General features: G+C 33.7%; 2 protein-coding genes across 12 annotated transcripts; one reads left to right on the top strand and one right to left on the bottom strand.

Annotated features, from left to right (window-relative positions):
• The first annotated feature begins 8,939 nt into the window (after window positions 1-8,939).
• On the top strand, window positions 8,940-16,543 carry LOC112756481 (histone-lysine N-methyltransferase EZA1). 11 transcript variants are annotated; one of them, XR_011873900.1, is made up of 19 exons: window positions 8,956-9,185; window positions 9,701-9,802; window positions 10,059-10,077; window positions 10,228-10,321; window positions 10,654-10,815; window positions 11,149-11,233; window positions 11,352-11,507; window positions 11,605-11,655; window positions 11,920-11,991; window positions 12,333-12,955; window positions 13,334-13,472; window positions 13,673-13,893; window positions 14,272-14,403; window positions 15,079-15,166; window positions 15,266-15,313; window positions 15,403-15,531; window positions 15,705-15,782; window positions 15,882-16,130; window positions 16,426-16,543. XR_011873900.1 is itself a non-coding variant. In XM_072219842.1 (18 exons), the coding sequence occupies exons 1-18, from the start codon at window positions 9,147-9,149 to the stop codon at window positions 16,074-16,076; spliced, it is 2,430 nt and encodes an 809-aa protein (XP_072075943.1). In that variant the 5' UTR covers window positions 8,956-9,146; the 3' UTR covers window positions 16,077-16,543. The 11 variants fall into 11 exon arrangements, 7 of the variants coding, with proteins under 7 accessions (XP_025660871.1, XP_072075943.1, XP_072075944.1 ...); XR_011873898.1 differs by having other exon boundaries at window positions 8,940-9,185; window positions 10,059-10,321; window positions 11,608-11,655; XR_011873899.1 differs by having other exon boundaries at window positions 10,059-10,321; window positions 13,682-13,893.
• Window positions 16,544-16,762: 219 nt separating this feature from the next.
• LOC112756482 (protein trichome birefringence-like 6) lies at window positions 16,763-19,406 on the bottom strand. The gene is made up of 5 exons (XM_025805090.3): window positions 18,513-19,406; window positions 18,158-18,350; window positions 17,883-18,073; window positions 17,405-17,563; window positions 16,763-17,294 (listed from the first exon to the last, which is right to left on the bottom strand). The coding sequence occupies exons 1-5, from the start codon at window positions 19,184-19,186 to the stop codon at window positions 16,997-16,999; spliced, it is 1,515 nt and encodes a 504-aa protein (XP_025660875.1). The 5' UTR covers window positions 19,187-19,406; the 3' UTR covers window positions 16,763-16,996.
• Between the last annotated feature and the right edge of the window lie 17 nt (window positions 19,407-19,423).

The following is a 19,423-nucleotide window of genomic DNA, read 5'->3' as shown; positions in this document are numbered from 1 at the left end:
CATTTACCATCTTCATCTAACTCGATGATATGATCAGAAAGGAATAGAAGAGACGAGAAAGTGATGAAAAGGTTCGAAATGGGGCCTAGAACCTCGCTGTAAACGATATCTATATATAGGCGTTCTCCAGCCTTATCTCGTTTATAATGTAAACGAGATAAGCTTGTATGTAAATGAGATATACACGTGTCATGCGCACCAGTCTTATCTCGTTTACAGTGTAAACAAGATATGTAAGAACTTATACTAAAAAATGTATTTTCGTAATAATTTTTATAATTATTTATTTCAATAAAAAAAATATTTATTTAGTTTATTCAAATAAAAAATCCTTTACTCCTATCATTAATAATTTAATATTTTCCTTTTTTCCCTTCACCGCTAATAAAGTAATAATTAGGTATTGTTTAGGTAATTGTTTATACTTAGTTATCACTTATCAGTGTAAATACAAAAATTCTCTCACTAAAAATATACCTAATTATTACCATTGGGTATGATGTTATTTTGATCGTAAATAAGTGAGTAATTTAATATGCTAAAAAAAGAAATTCTTCGATATTTACAAAAAAAAAAATTGTTTAAATTTTTGAAATATAAGTTGATTTAGGTGAGATTTACTTTCTTTATATTTGATTTCAACAAGTGAAATATAGATATGGTGGAAAAGACCAAATAAATATAGAGTGGTTGTAAAATTAGTAAAGCTAATTTTAGAAAATATATAAATAAATAATAACTAAATAAAATGAGAGGTAATAAACAATCTTAGTTTATAATTTTAGAATTTTAATGGTTGAAAAAGAGAAAAATTATATACCTCTAATTGACGGATGGTTCATATTGAAGAGACTCACCTATAAATTGAGCTTTTCTTTAATTCATTTCAATCAAGTCATCCAAAGAGAATAACATAATATTTCTTTGAGTAGTTTTTTCTATATATATAGAGAGAAGTGTATTCTCCTTTTGTCAAGAGAGAGTGTTTTGTAGTCTCCTTGTGATAGAGAGAAGTTGTAATTCTCAAAGAAAGTTATTCAATTGTTTCCATATTTTATACAAATTTCTAATTTTTCATCTCTATATTTTGCTGTGTCATTTGTCTGGTACCTAACAGTGGTATCAGAGCCAAAGGTTGCTGATTAATATATTTTTTTCCGCTGCGAGTTACCGTCTAAAAAAAAATGGCAGCAAAGTATGAAATTCTGAAATTCAGTGGGAGTAATTTTTCTATATGAAAATTGAAGATAAAAGCCATTATGAGAAAAGACAATTGCGTGACAGCAATTGAAGGTAGACCCACTGGAATTACAGATGAAAAATGGAAGGAGATGGACAACAATGCTGTTGCAAACTTACACTTGGCACTAGCTGATTCAGTTTTATCAAGTGTAGCAGAGAAAAAGATAGCAAAGGAAATTTGGGATGCTCTCACCAAATTATATGAAGTCAAGTCACTACACAACAAGATATTCTTGAAGAGAAGACTTTATACTCTTCGAATGAGTGAGTCCACATCGGCAACGGATCACATCAACAATCTAAATACGCTATTTTCCCAACTCTCATCGTTGGAGTATACCATAGCGGAAAATGAACGTGCAGAGCTCTTACTTCAAAATCTACCAGATTCATATGATCAGCTTATCATTAACTTAACTAATAATGTTTTGACTGATTATCTTTTTTTTTATGACATGGCTGCTGCGGTTCTTGAAGAAGAATCTAGGCGCAAGAATAAGAAAGATAGATTAGAAAGCTCAAAACAAGCAGAGGCTTTGTTGATGACAAGAGGGAGATCAATGGAGCGTGATTTCAGTGGGAGCCAAAGTAGACCAAAGTCACAAAGTAAGAAGCAGGTCAAATGCTACAATTGTGGTAAAAGAGGGCACTTCAAGAAAGATTTTTGGAATAAAAAGAGTATAGAGAAGGTTCCAGAAGGATCAAGTTCTCAAGGATGTGTTGCAAGTACCTCTGATGATGGAGAAATCCTGTATGGCGAAGCAACAATTGGTTCTAAAGGCAGTAAACAGCTCACTGATGTTTGGATTGTTGATTCAGGAGCAACATGGCACATGACTCCTCATCGTGATTGGTTTTGTACATATGAACCTGTCTTGGAAGGATCTGTGTTTATGGGAAACGATCATGCCTTAGAAATTGTTGGAATGGGTACTGTCAAAATAAAAATGTTTGATGGTTCTATTCATTCACTTCAAGGGGTAAGACACGTGAAAGGCTTGAAGAAGAATTTGTTGTCGATTGGGCAATTGGATGAACTTGGTTGTAAGACCCATATTGAAGGTGGGATCTTGAAAGTTGTTAAAAGAGCTCTTGTGGTAATAAAAGCAGAAAAGATTGCAGCAAATCTATACATGCTTGTGGGAGATACTTTGCAAGAGGCAGAGGCATCAGTTGCTTCATCAAGCCAAGAAGAAATGATGATGATATGGCATTGAAAACTGGGCCACATGTCAGAACGAGGCTTGAAGATTCTTGTAGATCGTAATCTCATTCCCGGGCTCAAATCGGTAAACTTACCGTTTTGTAAGCACTGCGTTACAAGCAAACAACATAGATTGACGTTTGGTAGATCAACTGCTCGGAGCAAGCACATATTGGAGTTGATTCATTCTGATGTGTGGGAATCGCCAGAGATGTCCCTAGGAGGAGCAAAATATCTTGTATCATTTATTGATGATTACTCTAGGAGGCTATGGGTGTACCCGATCAAGAAGAAGTCAGACGTGTTTGCGATGTTCAAAGAGTTCAAAGCAAAGTTAGAACTTGAATCTGGAAAGAAGATCAAGTGTTTAAGGACAGATAATGGAGGAGAATATGTCGATGGTGATTTCCTAACAATTTGCAAGCAAGCAGGTATTCAACGACAATTCACAGTTGCATATACGCCTCAGCAAAATGGTGTAGCAGAGCGAATGAATAGGACTCTCCTAGAAAGAGCACGAGCTATGTTGCAAACTGCAGGTTTAGCCAAGTCTTTTTGGGCAGAAGCTGTTAAAACCGCCTGTTATGTGATAAATCGGTCACCATCAACTGCAATTGGATTAAAGACACCAATGGAGATGTGGCAAGGTAAGCCACCTAATTATTCTTCTTTACATATATTTGGTTGTCCTGTGTACTTGATGTACAATTTCCAAGAAAGAACAAAGCTAGACCCAAAGTCTAGAAAATGTATATTCTTGGGTTATGCTGACGGTGTTAAGGGGTATCGCCTGTGGGATCCCACTGCTCGCAAGGTAGTTGTCAGTAGAGATGTAATATTTGCAGAAGATGAATTGCAAAAGGAACAAGAAAATGACAGCACTGTTAAAGAGATAACCACTGTTCAAATAGATAAAAAATGCAGAGAAGATGATCTTTCTGAAGTAGAACCACAACACGAAGAACAAGAAGCAGAGGCCAATGACATAAAAGTTCGTCGATCCACTCGATAAAGAAGAACCCCATCATGGCACTCAAATTATGTTTTAACAAACCATGATGCATATTGTCTTTTGACAGAAGATGGAGAGCCAACAACTTTTATGGAGGCTATGCGCATTCCAGACGCTTCTATGTGGATGACAGCAATGCAAGAAGAAATTGAGGCATTACATAGAAACCATACCTGGAAACTTGTTGAACTTCCAGCAGGTCGAAAAGCCATTGGTAACAAATGGGTTTACAAGATCAAACGAGATAGTAATGATCAGGTGGAACGATATCGTGCAAGATTGGTTGTCAAGGGATATGCTCAGAAAGAAGGTATTGACTTCAATGAAATATTTTCTCCGGTGGTGAGACTAACTACTATTAGAGTAGTTTTGGCTATGTGTGCTGCATTTGATTTACATCTAGAGCAATTAGATGTAAAGACTGCTTTTCTTCATGGAGAACTTGAAGAAGAGATATATATGCTCCAACCAGAAGGTTTTGAAGAACAAGGAAAAGAAAACTTGGTTTGCAGGTTAACTAAATCTCTGTACGGTCTAAAGCAGGCGCCAAGGTGTTGGTACAAGAGATTTGATTCTTTCATTATTAGCCTTGGATACAACAGACTTAGTTCAGATCATTGTACTTATTACAAGAGGTCTGGTGATAATGATTTCATCATTCTGCTGTTGTATGTGGATGACATGTTGGTGGTAGGTCCCAACAAAGATCAAATCCAAGAATTGAAGGCACAGTTGGCTAGGGAGTTTGATATGAAAGACTTGGGACCAGCAAACAAGATTTTAGGGATGCAAATTCACCGAGACAAAAAGGATAGGAAGATTTGGCTATCGCAAAAGAATTATTTGAAGAAGATCTTGCAACGCTTCAACATGCAAGAATGCAAGCCAATTTCAACCCCACTTCCTATTAATTTTAAATTATCCTCAAGTATGTGCCCTAGTAGTGAAGCAGAGAGGATGGAAATGTCTCGAGTACCGTATGCATCAGCGGTGGGAAGCCTTATGTATGCCATGATCTGTACAAGGCCAGATATTGCTCAAGCAGTTGCGGTGGTAAGTCGATTTATGGCAGATCCGGGTAAAGAGCATTGGAATGTTGTTAAGAGGATCTTGAGATACATCAAAGGAACCTCAAATGTTGCATTATGTTTTGGAGGATCAGAATTCATTGTCAATGGATATGTCGACTCAGACTTTGCAGGTGATCTTGATAAACGAAAATCTACTACAGGCTATGTGTTTACACTTGCAGGAGGAGCTGTGAGCTGGCTATCTAAATTACAGACTGTTGTAGCTTTATCTACTACAGAAGCTGAATATATGGCAGCTACACAAGCATGCAAGGAAGCTATTTGGATCCAAAGGTTGATAGAAGAACTCGGGCACAAACAACAGAAGATTTCTGTGTATTGTGATAGTCAGAGTGCCTTGCACATTGCAAGAAATCCTGCCTTTCATTCAAGAACAAAACACATTGGAGTACAATATCACTTTGTTCGGGAAGTAGTAGAAGAAGGAAGTGTTGATATGCAGAAGATTCACACTAAAGATAACCTAGCAGATGCCATGACAAAACCAATCAACACAGAAAAGTTTGAATGGTGTAGATCCTCATACGGCCTAAGGAATACATGAGCAACATAAATTTTGAAAATTTATAAAAAATTAGCTTTAAGTGGGAGATTGTAAAATTAGTAAAGCTAATTTTAGAAAATATATAAATAAATAATAACTAAATAAAATGAGAGGTAATAAACAATCTTAGTTTATAACCTTAGAATTTTAATGGTTGAAAAAGAGAAAAATTATATACCTCTAATTGACGGATGGTTCATATTGAAGAGACTCACCTATAAATTGAGCTTTTCTTTAATTCATTTCAATCAAGTCATCCAAAGAGAATAACATAATATTTCTTTGAGTAGTTTTCTTCTATATATAGAGAGAGAAGTGTATTCTCCTTTTGTCAAGAGAGAGTGTTTTGTAGTCTCCTTGTGATAGAGAGAAGTTGTAATTCTCAAAGAAAGTTATTCAATTGTTTCCATATTTTATACAAATTTCTAATTTCTCATCTCTATATTTTGCTGTGTCATTTGTCTGGTACCTAACAGTGGTTATATCTCACTAATCTATTTAAATAAGTATTGAAAATTTGAAATTTGTTTTGTGTATACTACAATTTATTAGCCAATAAACCTCAAATAGAATTTTAGTCCTTAACTTATCGGGATAGAAAAAACTGTAGAAAAAAAAAATATAGAGATAGTCATTATGGTATTTGAAGATAAATTAAAAAAATAAAAGACTAACAAAAAGAACGAGAAAATGTTAGAAACTCTGGGAGGGAGGGAGGGAGAGAGAGAGTATATTGATTCTAAAAACTGCTTTATAGAAAAACTTTACTTTTGTATTTATAGTCATAGTTTAGATTGAGTTTTCTAACGACTAATTATCTTTCTAACAAATTTGATATCTCGGTATAACTAACTTCTAATCACATGTCTCACTTTATCTAGTTTCATTTCTTCTCTTTATTTACCTTTAACAAAGAAATAGAAGGAATAATGAAGAAGCAATATTATATTTATATCTGAATTGAAAAAATTCTATGATTCTTAAGACATTAGTGTCTAATTTGTCTAAAAGATAAGAGAGATAAAGATGGATCTCATATTTTATTTTTGGTAGATACTATTATAAAGATTTTATAATTGTCTTTATATAAAGATATTTTTTTTTATCATTAGATGATAAATTGTAAGATTTGATTTTGATATGTTGTAAAAGTATTTTTTTTTAAAGTGTGACTAAATAAATAAAACACACTTTTAACACAAAATCTTTATAAAAAGATGTTTTTAACATCTTCATTTAAATAAATATCTTTTATTTTTATACCAAATAGCTAAAAAATTAGACACTATAAAATACATTATCTAAATTTAGATATAGAGTGTAAAAAATATATGCAAAAGGGGTATAAAATACGGACAAACCGACTCAGGTTACGTTCTTTCTGATCGGTAGGCCATTAAAAATTTCTTCTGAATCTGAGAGCAAATCATGTCTACATTATAAAGTAAAATTTTTTTATATGTTTAAAGAATAAATTAAACTATGAATAATCTTAAAAATTTAATATTAGTAAATTATAATTAATACTATAACAAATTATTAAATAATTTTAATATAGATCTTATTTAAAATAATTTTATGTTAAATTTAAATTTTAGATATTTTTTTATTTAAATTTTAAATACTTTTTATTTTAAAAAATTTTAGATCTTTTTTATATTAAATATTAATTACAATATTAGATATATAGTAATTTTTTTTACCGAAAATAGAAAGACTCAAATCTATTATCTTTTATTTGAGTATATGTATAATAATATTGGCTGTCAAAACCTTTTCTTTTTCATTTATATACGGGATGACCTTTTTTGTTTTCAAGTTTTGTCATATTTTTTTTTTATCAAAGATAGGAAGATTTAAATTTATAATTTTTAGATGAATATAAAAAAATTATCCCATTTGAGTTATAGCTAATTGGCTCAAGTCTTGCCATATTGCACTCTTAAAATTTTGTTGATAATATTAATAACAAATAAAATCTTACTCTAATGTGAAATAGCAACATATACATAATAGGAAAAGAATGGAATCTTGAAAATTATAATGGACTTTGTTAGATAGACAATGATTTTTGTGAATAATATTAACAATGGGTTTTAAAATTGGCCTAATAAAATAAAAATATATTACACCCCAAATTATTTACCTAAATCTTAATACTAGGATAACTATCTGCACACTTAGTAAATTGAACATCCGATATATCCATTGTTCACATTATTTAATATTTTCATTATTTACCTATACTTTTTCAATTATAATTATTAGATCAGATACGCTATTACTACATCACATCACGTCAAATTTTGTGTATATAACAAATGAAAAAGTATATGGAACCAACTCTGGATCAGCCAAAAATAAAACAACTTAATTAATTATAAATATAGTAATTAATTTTATTTATTTATGATTAAAAATATTGGTTATTAAATGTTTCATTACATTTAAATTAGGAAGAAAGACGTTGAGTATCATTGCAACGTGAATCACAGAAATTGATTCAATTAGCTTCCGTCTCTTCACCCTCCTCCCCTCTCTAAATGCCTAAAACATGATAAATCAGAAAATAGATTCAAAACCATCCAATATACAAAGAAAAGAAACATCCTAATACCTAGCATAAGCACCATTCACGTAGAGGTTTTAGATTCACTCAAAGGTATTTGGCTGGTTTTTTGCTGAAACTATCTTAGTTCCCTAGCATTATTGATAACAAATAAATCTTTGTAGTCATATCTAGAGAAAATCGAGATTTTACGTGAAATCGAAAAAATAAATAAAAAACGTAAAACGTAAAATCTTAACAAGATTTAAATTGTAAAATCGTCAGACTTAGTACAAATTTCGTAAAATCGATAAACTCATTTAAAATCGTAATATCGGAAGATTTTAAGAGTTAAATCGAGATTCTAGCTACTATGGATGTATGGATACTGACATGGATACGGGACATAATACGATACGGGATATGCAGATATACAAATTTTAAAATCTGATAAGACACGGAGTTGGATACGGGACATAATACGATACGGGATATGCAGATATACAAATTTTAAAATCTGATAAGACACGGAGACACGATATATATATAGAACATAAAGTATTTTTTAGATAAGTTACAATGAATTTTAAATATTTTATTTGTATTAAAATATAAAATAATTTTTTAACTGTTAATGTCTTCTTTTAATTATATAAAAGTATTTAAAATATTTTTTATTTTAATAAATAATAATATATTATTTCTAAACTCATTTTAATAATATATGTTAAGAATAAGGCTGGATACACCGACACGTGATGGTATTTAGGTGTGTCCAAGTGTGTTCAAAAAAGATTTTTTTATTTTTTATTAAAACACGGTTGAATATAGCACACATGCGTGTCGGACGAGTATCGATAAATGTCATGTCTAAAATATGTCCGACATACAAATACGGTAACTCAACAAAATATCCGTATTTGATAGGATCATACTCAATCGCAATATACCTTGAAAAATATAAGTAAAAAACGATTATCACCACGTGATCTTTATAAATGTAAAAAAATATATATTATTTGAATTTAATTTTGATGTATTAAAATAATTTTTTATATATATCTAATTACGTAATATTATATTAATAAAAATAATTATTTTTTATATTAATTATGTAAATAATTATTTAAAAAAATTATATTATCAGTACATCAAAATTAATCTTATTATTTTTCAAGCTTTTATTATATTTTTTTTCTATAATATATTCTTTACAAATAATTTATTTAATGACTAATTTGTAAAGTTGACTAATATAGTATTCACAATGGCCAGTTGGGCCACATAAATAATTCCTCATAGGAATAAAATCTCGGAAATTAAAGTTAGCACGTCAACAAACGCTGTATTCTCGTTAGATTTTGTTTCTATGAATAAATGTGAAATATCAAATAAAATAAAGATCACTGTGTTCTGTTCTGTTTCTGTATGTACTCACTCTCCATCTCTCTTCCTCCCTTCTCGTCCGTCAACCTCTTCTCTGCGCTGCGCAGCGCAGGGAATCAATGGTTACCAAAGCCACCGACTCCGCCTCCAAACCTCAGGTATCATTTCATTTTTATGTTCTTTTTCCTTTAGCTGCTGCTGATTCTCCTTTTCTAACATATCTTTTTCTTCTTCTTTTTTTCGCACTGTATTTCGTGTGTTAACGTTATTTTAGAATTCATCTACGTAATAGTAACACTGCTACATTTTGTATCTTGTTGTATTCTGATGCGCTGTAGTTTAACGTGTTCCTCTATGTACCAAATAGAACCATAATTGAGCTCACTTGTAGTTGTAGGGCTTTAATCTCCAATTTAAGCTCATTATTTTGTTTCCAATCATTCGTTTCTCTGGAAAATGGCACGTGAATCCTCTGTGGGATCGCGTTGGAATTGAACTTCCCATTCGTTATATGCATTTTTCTTTTCTTTTGTTTTTCAATTTCCGTAGCCAGAGTTGTTATTCACAGAGGTTGATGATTTTGTACTATTTTTTGTTTATTCTGAATGTTAATGTATGGTGTTCTGTGTAATTGGTTTATTTCTTTATTTAGTTGTATTATATAATGTTACAGAATCAGCATGGAGAGCCAATGGAAGATACTAGTGGAACCTTGGCGAGCAAGATAGATCAGATGAGGAAGCAAATCCAGGAGGAGAGAATTATATCTGTCAAAGTAAGCTTTTAATTGAATGACTTGATTCATGGAAAGGGTCCACCAGCTTTGAGATGTTGTGTTTTACAAGTTACAGTCAAGTAATTTCTTTGTTCGTTCATTGTTGAGCGACCAAAGGCTTTATTTAATTGGAATTTCGGACCCCAGCTTTGTGGTTTCTTATTTGATTTTGTTTCCCTCAACTGTTATATGGAATTCTCTTGTTTTAACAGCTTGCTAGGTAGCTTGCAGCTAATATCGCTCATGTTTTTTGCAGGAAAAATTACAGAAGAATGGTGAGAATCTACAACATCAGATTTCAGCTATCTTGTCAGTTATCTCAAGTTGGGACTCATCACAGACCAAGGAAAACAGGGCCAGTGAAATGCTTTCTTCAAGAATTAACCAACCTCAGTCTAAGTACCTTTCTTTATTTCAACTTTTAGGAGAGAACAATCCTCATGGAATACCAGCACCAAGTATCAGGCTTCCATCCATTGAAAAAATACCAACATATACAACTTGGATGCATTTGGCCAGGTACATTTGAATTTTAGGCACCAAATATTAAACTCCTCTTCATATGTTCCCACTTCCCAGTATCCAAAATATACCAAAGTGAAAATACATGTTTCTGGAATTGTATTCTCTTTAAATGGTGATCTAGTTTAAGGAGGGTAGACATACATGTCTGCAAGTGAAGACATTGTTTCCACTGCTTAAACTTGTGACCCCCTAAATCACAGGTTGTAATTTTATTGTTACATCATGGCTGAATAAATAGAGAATTTCATCTTAAATCGTATTTGAGCAATCCATATGCATACTGCATTATGTTTTTTGTATTCTCTTCTAAATATCACATAACACAGAAATGAGAAAATGAGTGAAGATCAGTCAATTATTGGTAGAAGACGCATCTATTATGAGAAACATGGAGGTGAAGCACTGATATGCAGTGACAGTGATGAAGAATTAACAGAAAATGAGGGAGTTAAGCATGAATTTTCTGAAGGTGAAGACCGGCTTTTATGGTAAGTTAAAATGGAGATGCTTTACTTGCATGTAGAAGTTCTATTTATTTGAACAAAGACAAAATGCCAAGACCAATGGATCCTGACAGCAGTATTTTGTCATTAGATATACTGGTCCTCATTTTTAACATATTTAATTTCTGAGTAAGATAGATACTTTGTTTCTCTATGGTTTTTTCTTGCTGCTGTTCAGGAAATAAGACTTATTGTGATCACACGATGTTCAAATTCAAATCTTTGCTCATAGTGCATTATTTTCTATTTTATTTTAGTGTCCATGTTTCCATTCTCTAGTCTCTACAATTACAGTCTTTGACTCTTGAATTTATTTAGGATGGCATTTGAGGAACTTGGGCTAACTGATGAGGTATTGAATATTGTTAGTCAGTTTGTTCAGGGTACCAGTTTGGAAATTCAGGTAATCTAAAATATTTTGTTGACATTATTGTGTGCTATGCTTGTTAATCATAATTTGGTATTGCAAACATAAGTTGCAGAACTGAGATGTATCTTGAGAAGACATATTTATGTATCAGGATAGGTACAAAGATCTCAAGGCAAAAAGTATGGGGAGGCAGAATCAGCACCATGAAGATTCTGGAGAATACAAACCTCACATTGGCATATGTTTGGAGAAAAGCCTGAGTGCTGCTTTAGATTCTTTTGATAACCTTTTCTGTCGCCGTTGCATAGTACATACTAAAACATTATCCTTCTAACATTATTTGTTAATCATGTGGCATCCGATATGATATTAAAATAGTGCCTCTGCTTTCTGATTTCTTCCAGCAGCTGTTTGACTGTCCCCTGCATGGATGTTCTCAGCCTTTAATATATCCTGTAAGGAACAGTACTTATGTTTTCTTCAACTTCAGGAGTGTTTGGTATACTTTTAGTTTTCATTTCATGTTTTGTCAAGGAATTAGTTGAAGAAACCAAAATTTTGTTTATTTTTATTTCATGATATCTTGAAAATAGAACATGGTAAAGAAAAATGATGGAAATCAGTGAAATACATCAATTAAAATGAAAACAGATATCAAACAGGATATGTTGTAAATGGTTGGCTCCAAAACTAAATTAGATTGATGCTCTACTTCACAGAGTGAAAAGCAGCCAGTTTGGTCTGAACCTGAAGGTGACCGGAAACCATGCAGTGACCAATGTTATCTTCTGGTATTACACTTCTCCTTGTCTGAGAATTCGGTTATTATTATTATTTCGAAGCAGGGTGGGAAGAAAGTAGACCTTTTGCTTGCTTACAACATCAAATTCTATGAAAATGGTTCTCGTGAGATTATTTTTCACCCTGTTGGCATTATGTTCTGGACATATTCATTGTAGGAGGGGTTAGTATGCTGTGAAGAAAATTGGCTGAATATGTGTGTTAAGTGGTTGTTTATTTCATTGACCGAAGTTACTTAATAATACATGCTTTCCACTTCACTTTGGATGAACTATTCTATATATGTGTATGGTTACAGAGTTGCACCTAATCTCATTTTACTTTCTTTCAGTTAAAGGATGTCAAGATGTTGTCAGAATACTTGACTCCTGGGTCCTTGCAGGGTAAGATAACTGCAACAGAAGAATCAGATGAGATATTGGCACCTTCCAGTGGAGAGGGGCCAAGTAATCAAAGTACTAAAGCTATCTCACAGGAAGAAAGACGTCTCACAGAAGATATTGGTTGTTGTGGAGATCTCAAATCTGATGTTCCTGTCCCAGAAATTATGGGGAAACGGAAGGTCAAAAATAAGTCAGACTCAGCATTACGCGATTCCATATTGCCTCCTGACGATTCTCAGACTCAGAACTCTAGTAAAAAGATGAAGAAAATCTCAGATGATATAGTTACTGGAAGCAGTGACCTAAATTTGGATGCATGCAATGAAGAAAAACAGAGAGTTACTCATGCATCATCAGAAGTTTCTGCTGAACATACTTCTGGTAGCAGTGGTAATGTAAAACCTGACAAAGATGTTGTGGATAGGCAAAAAGATACCAAAAATGAGATTGAATTTAAGAATTTGTACAGTTCAATGGAAGGGCAAGTTGATGAGAAGCTAAGTTTCTCAGATTGGAAAACTCTAGAGAAAGAATTATATTTCAAGGGAGTAGAAATGTTTGGAAGAAACAGGTATGGAGCATTCTGCTTTTTTCATCACATAAACCATGGACCTGTTGGTTTAAGCATCATTCAAAGTGTATTGAATGCTTTTCTTTCCTTCACAGTACTGAACTATATTTCTTTTCTGTAATGTTCCAAATATGATATTTGTACTTATAAATTAGTAAAATATTTTCGTTACTTGTGCAGTAATTGTTTTTATTGAAATATGTTTTATGCTATTATAGTTGATAGTTACTTTTGAAGTTTTAATGCACTAAGTGGTTATTGTCTCCTGTTTGTTCGAGTAATAAAGCAACTTTTAAATATACCTGAATATAATAATTTTGATATTTTGTTGGAAACCATTATTTAAGTGTGTGCTCGTGTACAATTCACTCTCTGCAGCTGCCTTATAGCACGGAACTTGCTTTCTGGCTTGAAGACTTGCAAGGAAGTAGCTACTTACATGTCATTTCCCCACACCTCCAGTAATGGACCAAGTTCAATCACGGACGAAAATGGAAAAATCACTGCAAATCGCACGGTGAGAATCACAGCCATTCATTCATACCACTCTGTTGTCTTCTGTCTCTTGTGTTCTTTCTTGTCTTACTGAACTATTTTGTCCATTTAAGGATTCAGCTTCTACACTAGAATCCAATTTTGCAATTTTTTGTTGTGATGAATTTAATTAGCATTACTTAGATGATAGTGAATTGCTTTGGAACCTGGGTTATGACGTAGGACCAAAAGATGTCATCAAGGTCACGGACGCTGCGGAAAAGGGGCAAAACAAGGAAATCTAAATATTCTTCTAAGTCTGCTGGCATCCCATTTGCTTGGAAAAGAATTGCTTCTGGGAAAAACCAATCTATCAAGCAGTATACCCCATGTGAATGTCAGACAATGTGCGGAAAGGATTGTCCTTGTCAGACTAATGAAACTTGCTGTGAAAAATATTGTGGGTATGTTTGTGCACATTCTCTACTAAGAAGGCAATAAATGCAGGATATTCCATATTACTCATTTCTTGTATCGCTTCGTTTGAATTTGGTTGTTGGCCTTGATCCATAGCCCAAAGCCCCAAAGTTTCAAGGTTAATGATGGTGGTCTGGGTATATTATCAAATATGTTTATGTATATCTTTGAACTCAAAATAAGCAAGACATTGTGCTGTCTTGACAAGAGTATACTGTATACGTACTATCAATAAAAAGCTTTCTATGGAAAGAAACTTTTATATGCCAGAGAAGGTTTCAAAATGCAGTTTTGACTTAAATTATGCACCAAATATTTGTTACAAATTATGTTCTAAACATGATAAAATTATTTTTTCACCTCAGGTGTTCAGATATCTGCAAAAATAGATATAGAGGATGCCATTGTGCTAAGAGTCAGTGCAGAAGTCGACAATGCCCATGTTTTGCAGCTGGACGAGAATGTGATCCAGATGTGTGTCGAAACTGCTGGGTTAGGTAATGTCAAATTACAACTATTCTTACCCCCTAAACTTGATTTAATGTTGCCTAGTTTTCTTTTCTTTTATTAACTTTTCTTTTCCTTTTTTATCATTTTGCTTGACAATTCTCAGATTTATACTTCCTCATAGAGACTACAGAGAAAGTCATAAAAATTATTTTTGCCATCCACAATGCAGTACATCTATCATATATCATAAATTTTTCTTTTTGCTTCTGATCTAGTTCATGCCTACTTTGAAGAGTCAAATTGCAACATTTTAATAATTTTTTCCATGCGATGCACGCAAGTATCCTGGTTTCAGGAAATATTATTTTGTTTATGATAGTGAGGCAAAAGCATCACAAATTCAGCATTGGAGTAATGTTTTCCAATTATTAGTATTTAGTAGTTGTGCTTCAGATAAAAAAGGCACTCCCAATGTTTGATTATTGAGGATGACCAATGGGTATTTCTATATTATACCACATTAAAAACAAACGACCAAAGGGCTTAAACATGTAAGTTATAAGTGGCTTCGATTCATCTGAAATAAGTGTAAAGTATGCCCAATGGCATTACTAAATCTCTCTTGAAGCTATAAGTCAACCCATTTAAGAAAGAATATGTACCAGTGGAACTGGGCTGTGTCTTTTAAAATGCCTTGAAATATAACACATTTCTTTGTACAGTTGCGGCGGTGGTTCACTAGGGGAGCCACCTCGACGAGGGGATGGTCATTGTGGAAATATGAGGATGCTTTTAAGGCAACGACAGAGGGTCAGTAATTTGTTTGCTTGATAAGATTTTTATGTTTCTATCATAAATAGAACCTTAACACACATGTCTCATTGTTTTCCTTATTTGCATCTCTGTCAGATTCTTTTGGCAAAGTCATCTCTTGTAGGATGGGGAGCCTTCATAAAGGTTGGCATGCCAGTACTTGTTTGCTTTGTTTTTTTTTCAAAGGAATGTGATATTTTGTTTTCTCCTCACGAATTTATAATGCATTTCAGAACTCAGTTAACAAAAATGATTACCTAGGAGAATACACGGGCGAACTGATTTCTCATAAAGAAGCAGATAAGCGTGGGAAAATATATGATCGTGAAAACTCATCTTTCCTTTTTAACTTAAATGATCAGGCATGTTTCTCATATCAATCACCATTTTCTTGTAAACCATGGTGGTGTTCAGATAATTTCTCGTTTTACTATCCTTATGTTAGCTTTCATCATTCATCTCCACATCTCAGTGGAAGAATGTATCTATACCTTCAAAGTAATATTTTAAGATCTCACACCACCTGTTTCTTCAGTTGGTACTTGATGCTTGTCGCAAGGGTGATAAGTTGAAATTCGCAAACCACTGGGAAAGCCCCAACTGCGTTGCAAAGGTAGGTCGAGAAACTCAACTTTTATGGAGATTTAAACTTGCCCTTTGGTTTCAGTCTTCAGATCATTATTATATTTTGTATTGTGTATGCGTTGTATAGGTAATGCTGGTTGCTGGTGATCATCGAGTTGGGATATTTGCCAACAAAAACATTAACGCTGGTGAGGAGCTCTTCTATGATTATTGCTATGAACCAGAACACAGGCCACCATGGGCGGTTCCTAAAGGTGAGGCTTCTAAGAGAGATGAATCTGCTGCTAATCAAGGCAGGGCAAAGAAAAACCAATCTCATTGATGTAGCAAGGTCAAGCATGTATCATAAACAATCGCAGCATCCTACGAGTCTATGGTAAATACCAAGGGCATCTTCCATAAGGAAACCAAACAAAGAATCACAGATTCAAATATGAATAAGATCAAAGATACTGACCAAAAAAGGATAAGTGATCAGCAATTGAAGTTTAATTTAATAATTTTTTTAGGCTTATCAGTTTTCTAGATTTCAGCCTAGCAGAGTAAAGTTTGGTATAAAATTGTTGTAGGTATATGAAACTTTTCTATGCACTTTATCTTATTTTGCCAATTTTCGTGGTTAGTCAATATTTCCATTGATCAAAGCAGTTTTTTTTGTTTTTTATTTTTAGGAACGGGGGTGTTAACTTAATTCCCATTGTACTTGCTGCTACCGTTGATTACTTGGGAAAACCCTACCTACATTCCATATTTCCATCGGTTGGTAAATAAAATGTGAATTTACAATCATTTGCATTATATATATTTTTTCTATTCTTTTCTTTTGGCATGTAGAAATGACGAGATAAAGCTTTTTATACCAAAATAGAATAAAAATAATATCTAGACTTTTAACTCAATTGTTACAGAAATATTGGAAATGTTACCTTAAAAAACCTTTGAACTCAAAAACACCATTATTCATTACTCAAAATAAATAAATAATAAGAAATTGATGGCACAACAACATTAGAAATTTCTCTTTGTTAATGCAAAGAATTAAGTGAACTACAGTTGGATTGTGGAAGGCCTACAACAGTTGGTCATAGCATGCCTCCTGAGGGGGAAGAAAAATCAAGAAAAGAATACAATTTGGTTTGATTTATCCTATAAACCAAAAAGTAGCAGATTGGAATATTTGACAAGCTATGTACAGCTGCAATGCAAAGGAACTTGGCAGTCTCAAGTCTAATGCATCTCATGTCATCTTGTTTGTAAATGAAAATATAAGAGCTCATTCCATGTGTCTGGTACCCCTGGAAGGCACCAATGGCTACAATCTTGTATGCTGCGAGTTTGAGTTTTTCTTCCATAGATTGATGGGTGACCATCTATTCTGTACTCTGACAAACCAGTTATGTTCAAAATTGTCACTGGAGTTTTCATCTGCTTTATCATCTCCTCTGTTATTAAATTCTTCTCAGGATCTGTGCCACCTAAGGTTTCATTAAGAGGTTGTGTTGCTTCTGTGCAGTGTCCTCCAGAATTCCAATTCCCTCCCCTGTGTTGCACATATCGAATTCGGATTAATAAGTAGCCCTGGCTCCGAGTATTTCGGATACTGAAACTGTTCTTGCACAATGGATTTGTCAGTTATCATAATAAGCATACCTGAAATGAGATGGTGCTGAACTCCTGAAGAATACTTTGGTTTTCCTTTGATTTATGTGCCTGTCCACCCATGAGCCCCATGTTTTTAAAGCTTTCCTAAACGCCGTCGAAACGTCTAGCCGTGGATGTACTAGAGTTCCTTCCTGGTAGTAGTTGATCCTGTCATATGACCACAAAAATTACAAATGTATTTCATAAAAAGAATAGATAATTCAGCTATGAAGTATGATTGTATGAATGATCACTCATTTTTCCAAAACCGGCACGTTGTAAGAACAATAGAGAACATCATTCTTTCTCAGCAAGATTCAACTTTAGGCTATATATATTATCCATGTTCTGGAGTTTAGACATTTTATTTCAACTACAAGTAATCATGTCAGGTTCTATACTTTTTTTGACAAAATTTTAACCTATGAATGGCTATGATATCAAGACCAACAATTCATACACAAAGATAAAGGGTGGAGCTAACTACCCAGCCTTTGTTTTGTAATGTGACCACCAATGTGCGGTGTTGAAAACCAAAATATCAGCTCCTCTCCATCTAGATGAACCATGATCAATGGTGTCAAGTCGCAACGTCGGTCTCCGTTTCTGCCCTATCCTTGCCTTGCTTTCATGAACTAAGAAATGACTCGCATAGTATTCAACCGTGCATTGATAATCCTGCAAAGTTGAAAGTGCAAATATCTTATACTCCAGGCAATCCATTATGCAGCAACAAAAACAAAGTAAGGTATGCAGAATTACCAGAAACCTGAAACTATAGTTTCCCTTCTCTTTGGTAATTTTCCTTCCATGAGTTTCATACACTCTCTTTGGATCCTTGATAGCACTCAATAGCATGCACAACATTGATTCCCATTGATTCCTATTAATCGAATCACCCACGAAAACTAGTCGCTTCCCTCTAATCAACTCAAGCATTCTTGTTGCATTGAACCTTTGCAAGAAAATAACACAGTAGCTTATTGAAATTAACCATTTCCTCAGCAAAAAAAAAAAAAAAAAAAAATCAAGTGAAATTCTTAAGCTTAATCCCAATGTAACTAAAGTTGCTAGAAACGAAAAACAATAGAGAATTAAAGATTGAATTTGACCGTACCTTGGAATATCACAGTCTTTGGGTTGCCATCTCCACTTCGAATAGTTTCTATCCAATCTTCCATTCCCCTCACAATCAAAACCTTCATCTATAAAAGGGCACGAATCTTTTCTATAAAGAGGATAACTTTCATCAAAAGCCCAATACCCTTTTGTCAAATCACACCCCTTTGCTTTCTTCTGCTCAATCTTCTCAAAAATCGGAACTTTAACTCTCCCAGTGGAACCAGCAGCTACCTTCTCCTGTTCATTGCTTACCTTCCTTCCACTTGAAGCTTCATGTTCTTGCATTGCAGTGAAATTAACAGTTTGAGCACTAACATGATGGCCTACACCTTCAGATTTGGATCCAAAAAGGCTATTGCTCTGGGTCCCAAAAGTTGGAAACTTCACACTCTCGCCAGTGAAATTTTTGGTGGAGCCAGCCAAGAACTGAACAGGGAAAGATCGAAGACCCACATTAACAGTGTCACCTACAGCCGCATCAGCAGAAGAAGAAGAAACGGTATTGAAGTGAAGATGGATAGTGGGTTGGTGAAGTGATGGGGTGGAGTTGGTGAGCCAAATGGTGAAGGTTGAGATGAAGAAGATGGAGGAGAAGATTATGAATGAGAAGACCAGAAGCCTTGTGGGTTTGAAGGAAAAGCTTCTCTGCCTCTCCATTGATGAAATCATGTGGCTTCGGTGGAAAATAAGTCAGAGGAAGCAGTTAATAGAATTTGGCAGTGTCATGTGTCCATGCACCATTTTTTATTTAGCTGAACTTTAAAGAAAATATATTCCAATAATAGCGACAGGTTGTTATGCGGGAAAAAAAATGTGGATAGAATATAGATAGACTTTGGCCTGTGATAACAGGCAGCAAAAGATTGAAGATATTCTGGGTATAATGAAAATTTGGGTTGGGGGATA

The sequence above is a fragment of the Arachis hypogaea genome, chromosome 16, assembly GCF_003086295.3.
Source record: "Arachis hypogaea cultivar Tifrunner chromosome 16, arahy.Tifrunner.gnm2.J5K5, whole genome shotgun sequence".
Classification (NCBI taxonomy): Eukaryota; Viridiplantae; Streptophyta; class Magnoliopsida; order Fabales; family Fabaceae; genus Arachis; species Arachis hypogaea.
This window is presented reverse-complemented; position numbering and strand designations above follow the sequence as displayed.

Coding starts and splice junctions, on each gene's coding strand:
- LOC112756481 (XM_025805085.3), top strand. CDS start 9,147: ATGGTTACCAAAGCCACCGACTCCGCCTCCAAACCTCAG. Junction 13,473..13,672: donor AAATCACTGCAAATCGCACG/GTGAGAATCACA, acceptor GTTATGACGTAG/GACCAAAAGATGTCATCAAG. Junction 14,404..15,078: donor TGTCGAAACTGCTGGGTTAG/GTAATGTCAAAT, acceptor TTCTTTGTACAG/TTGCGGCGGTGGTTCACTAG.
- LOC112756482 (XM_025805090.3), bottom strand. CDS start 19,186: ATGATTTCATCAATGGAGAGGCAGAGAAGCTTTTCCTTCAAACCCACA. Junction 17,564..17,882: donor CATTACAAAACAAAGGCTGG/GTAGTTAGCTCC, acceptor GTCATATGACAG/GATCAACTACTACCAGGAAG. Junction 17,295..17,404: donor TCAGCACCATCTCATTTCAG/GTATGCTTATTA, acceptor TGTGCAACACAG/GGGAGGGAATTGGAATTCTG.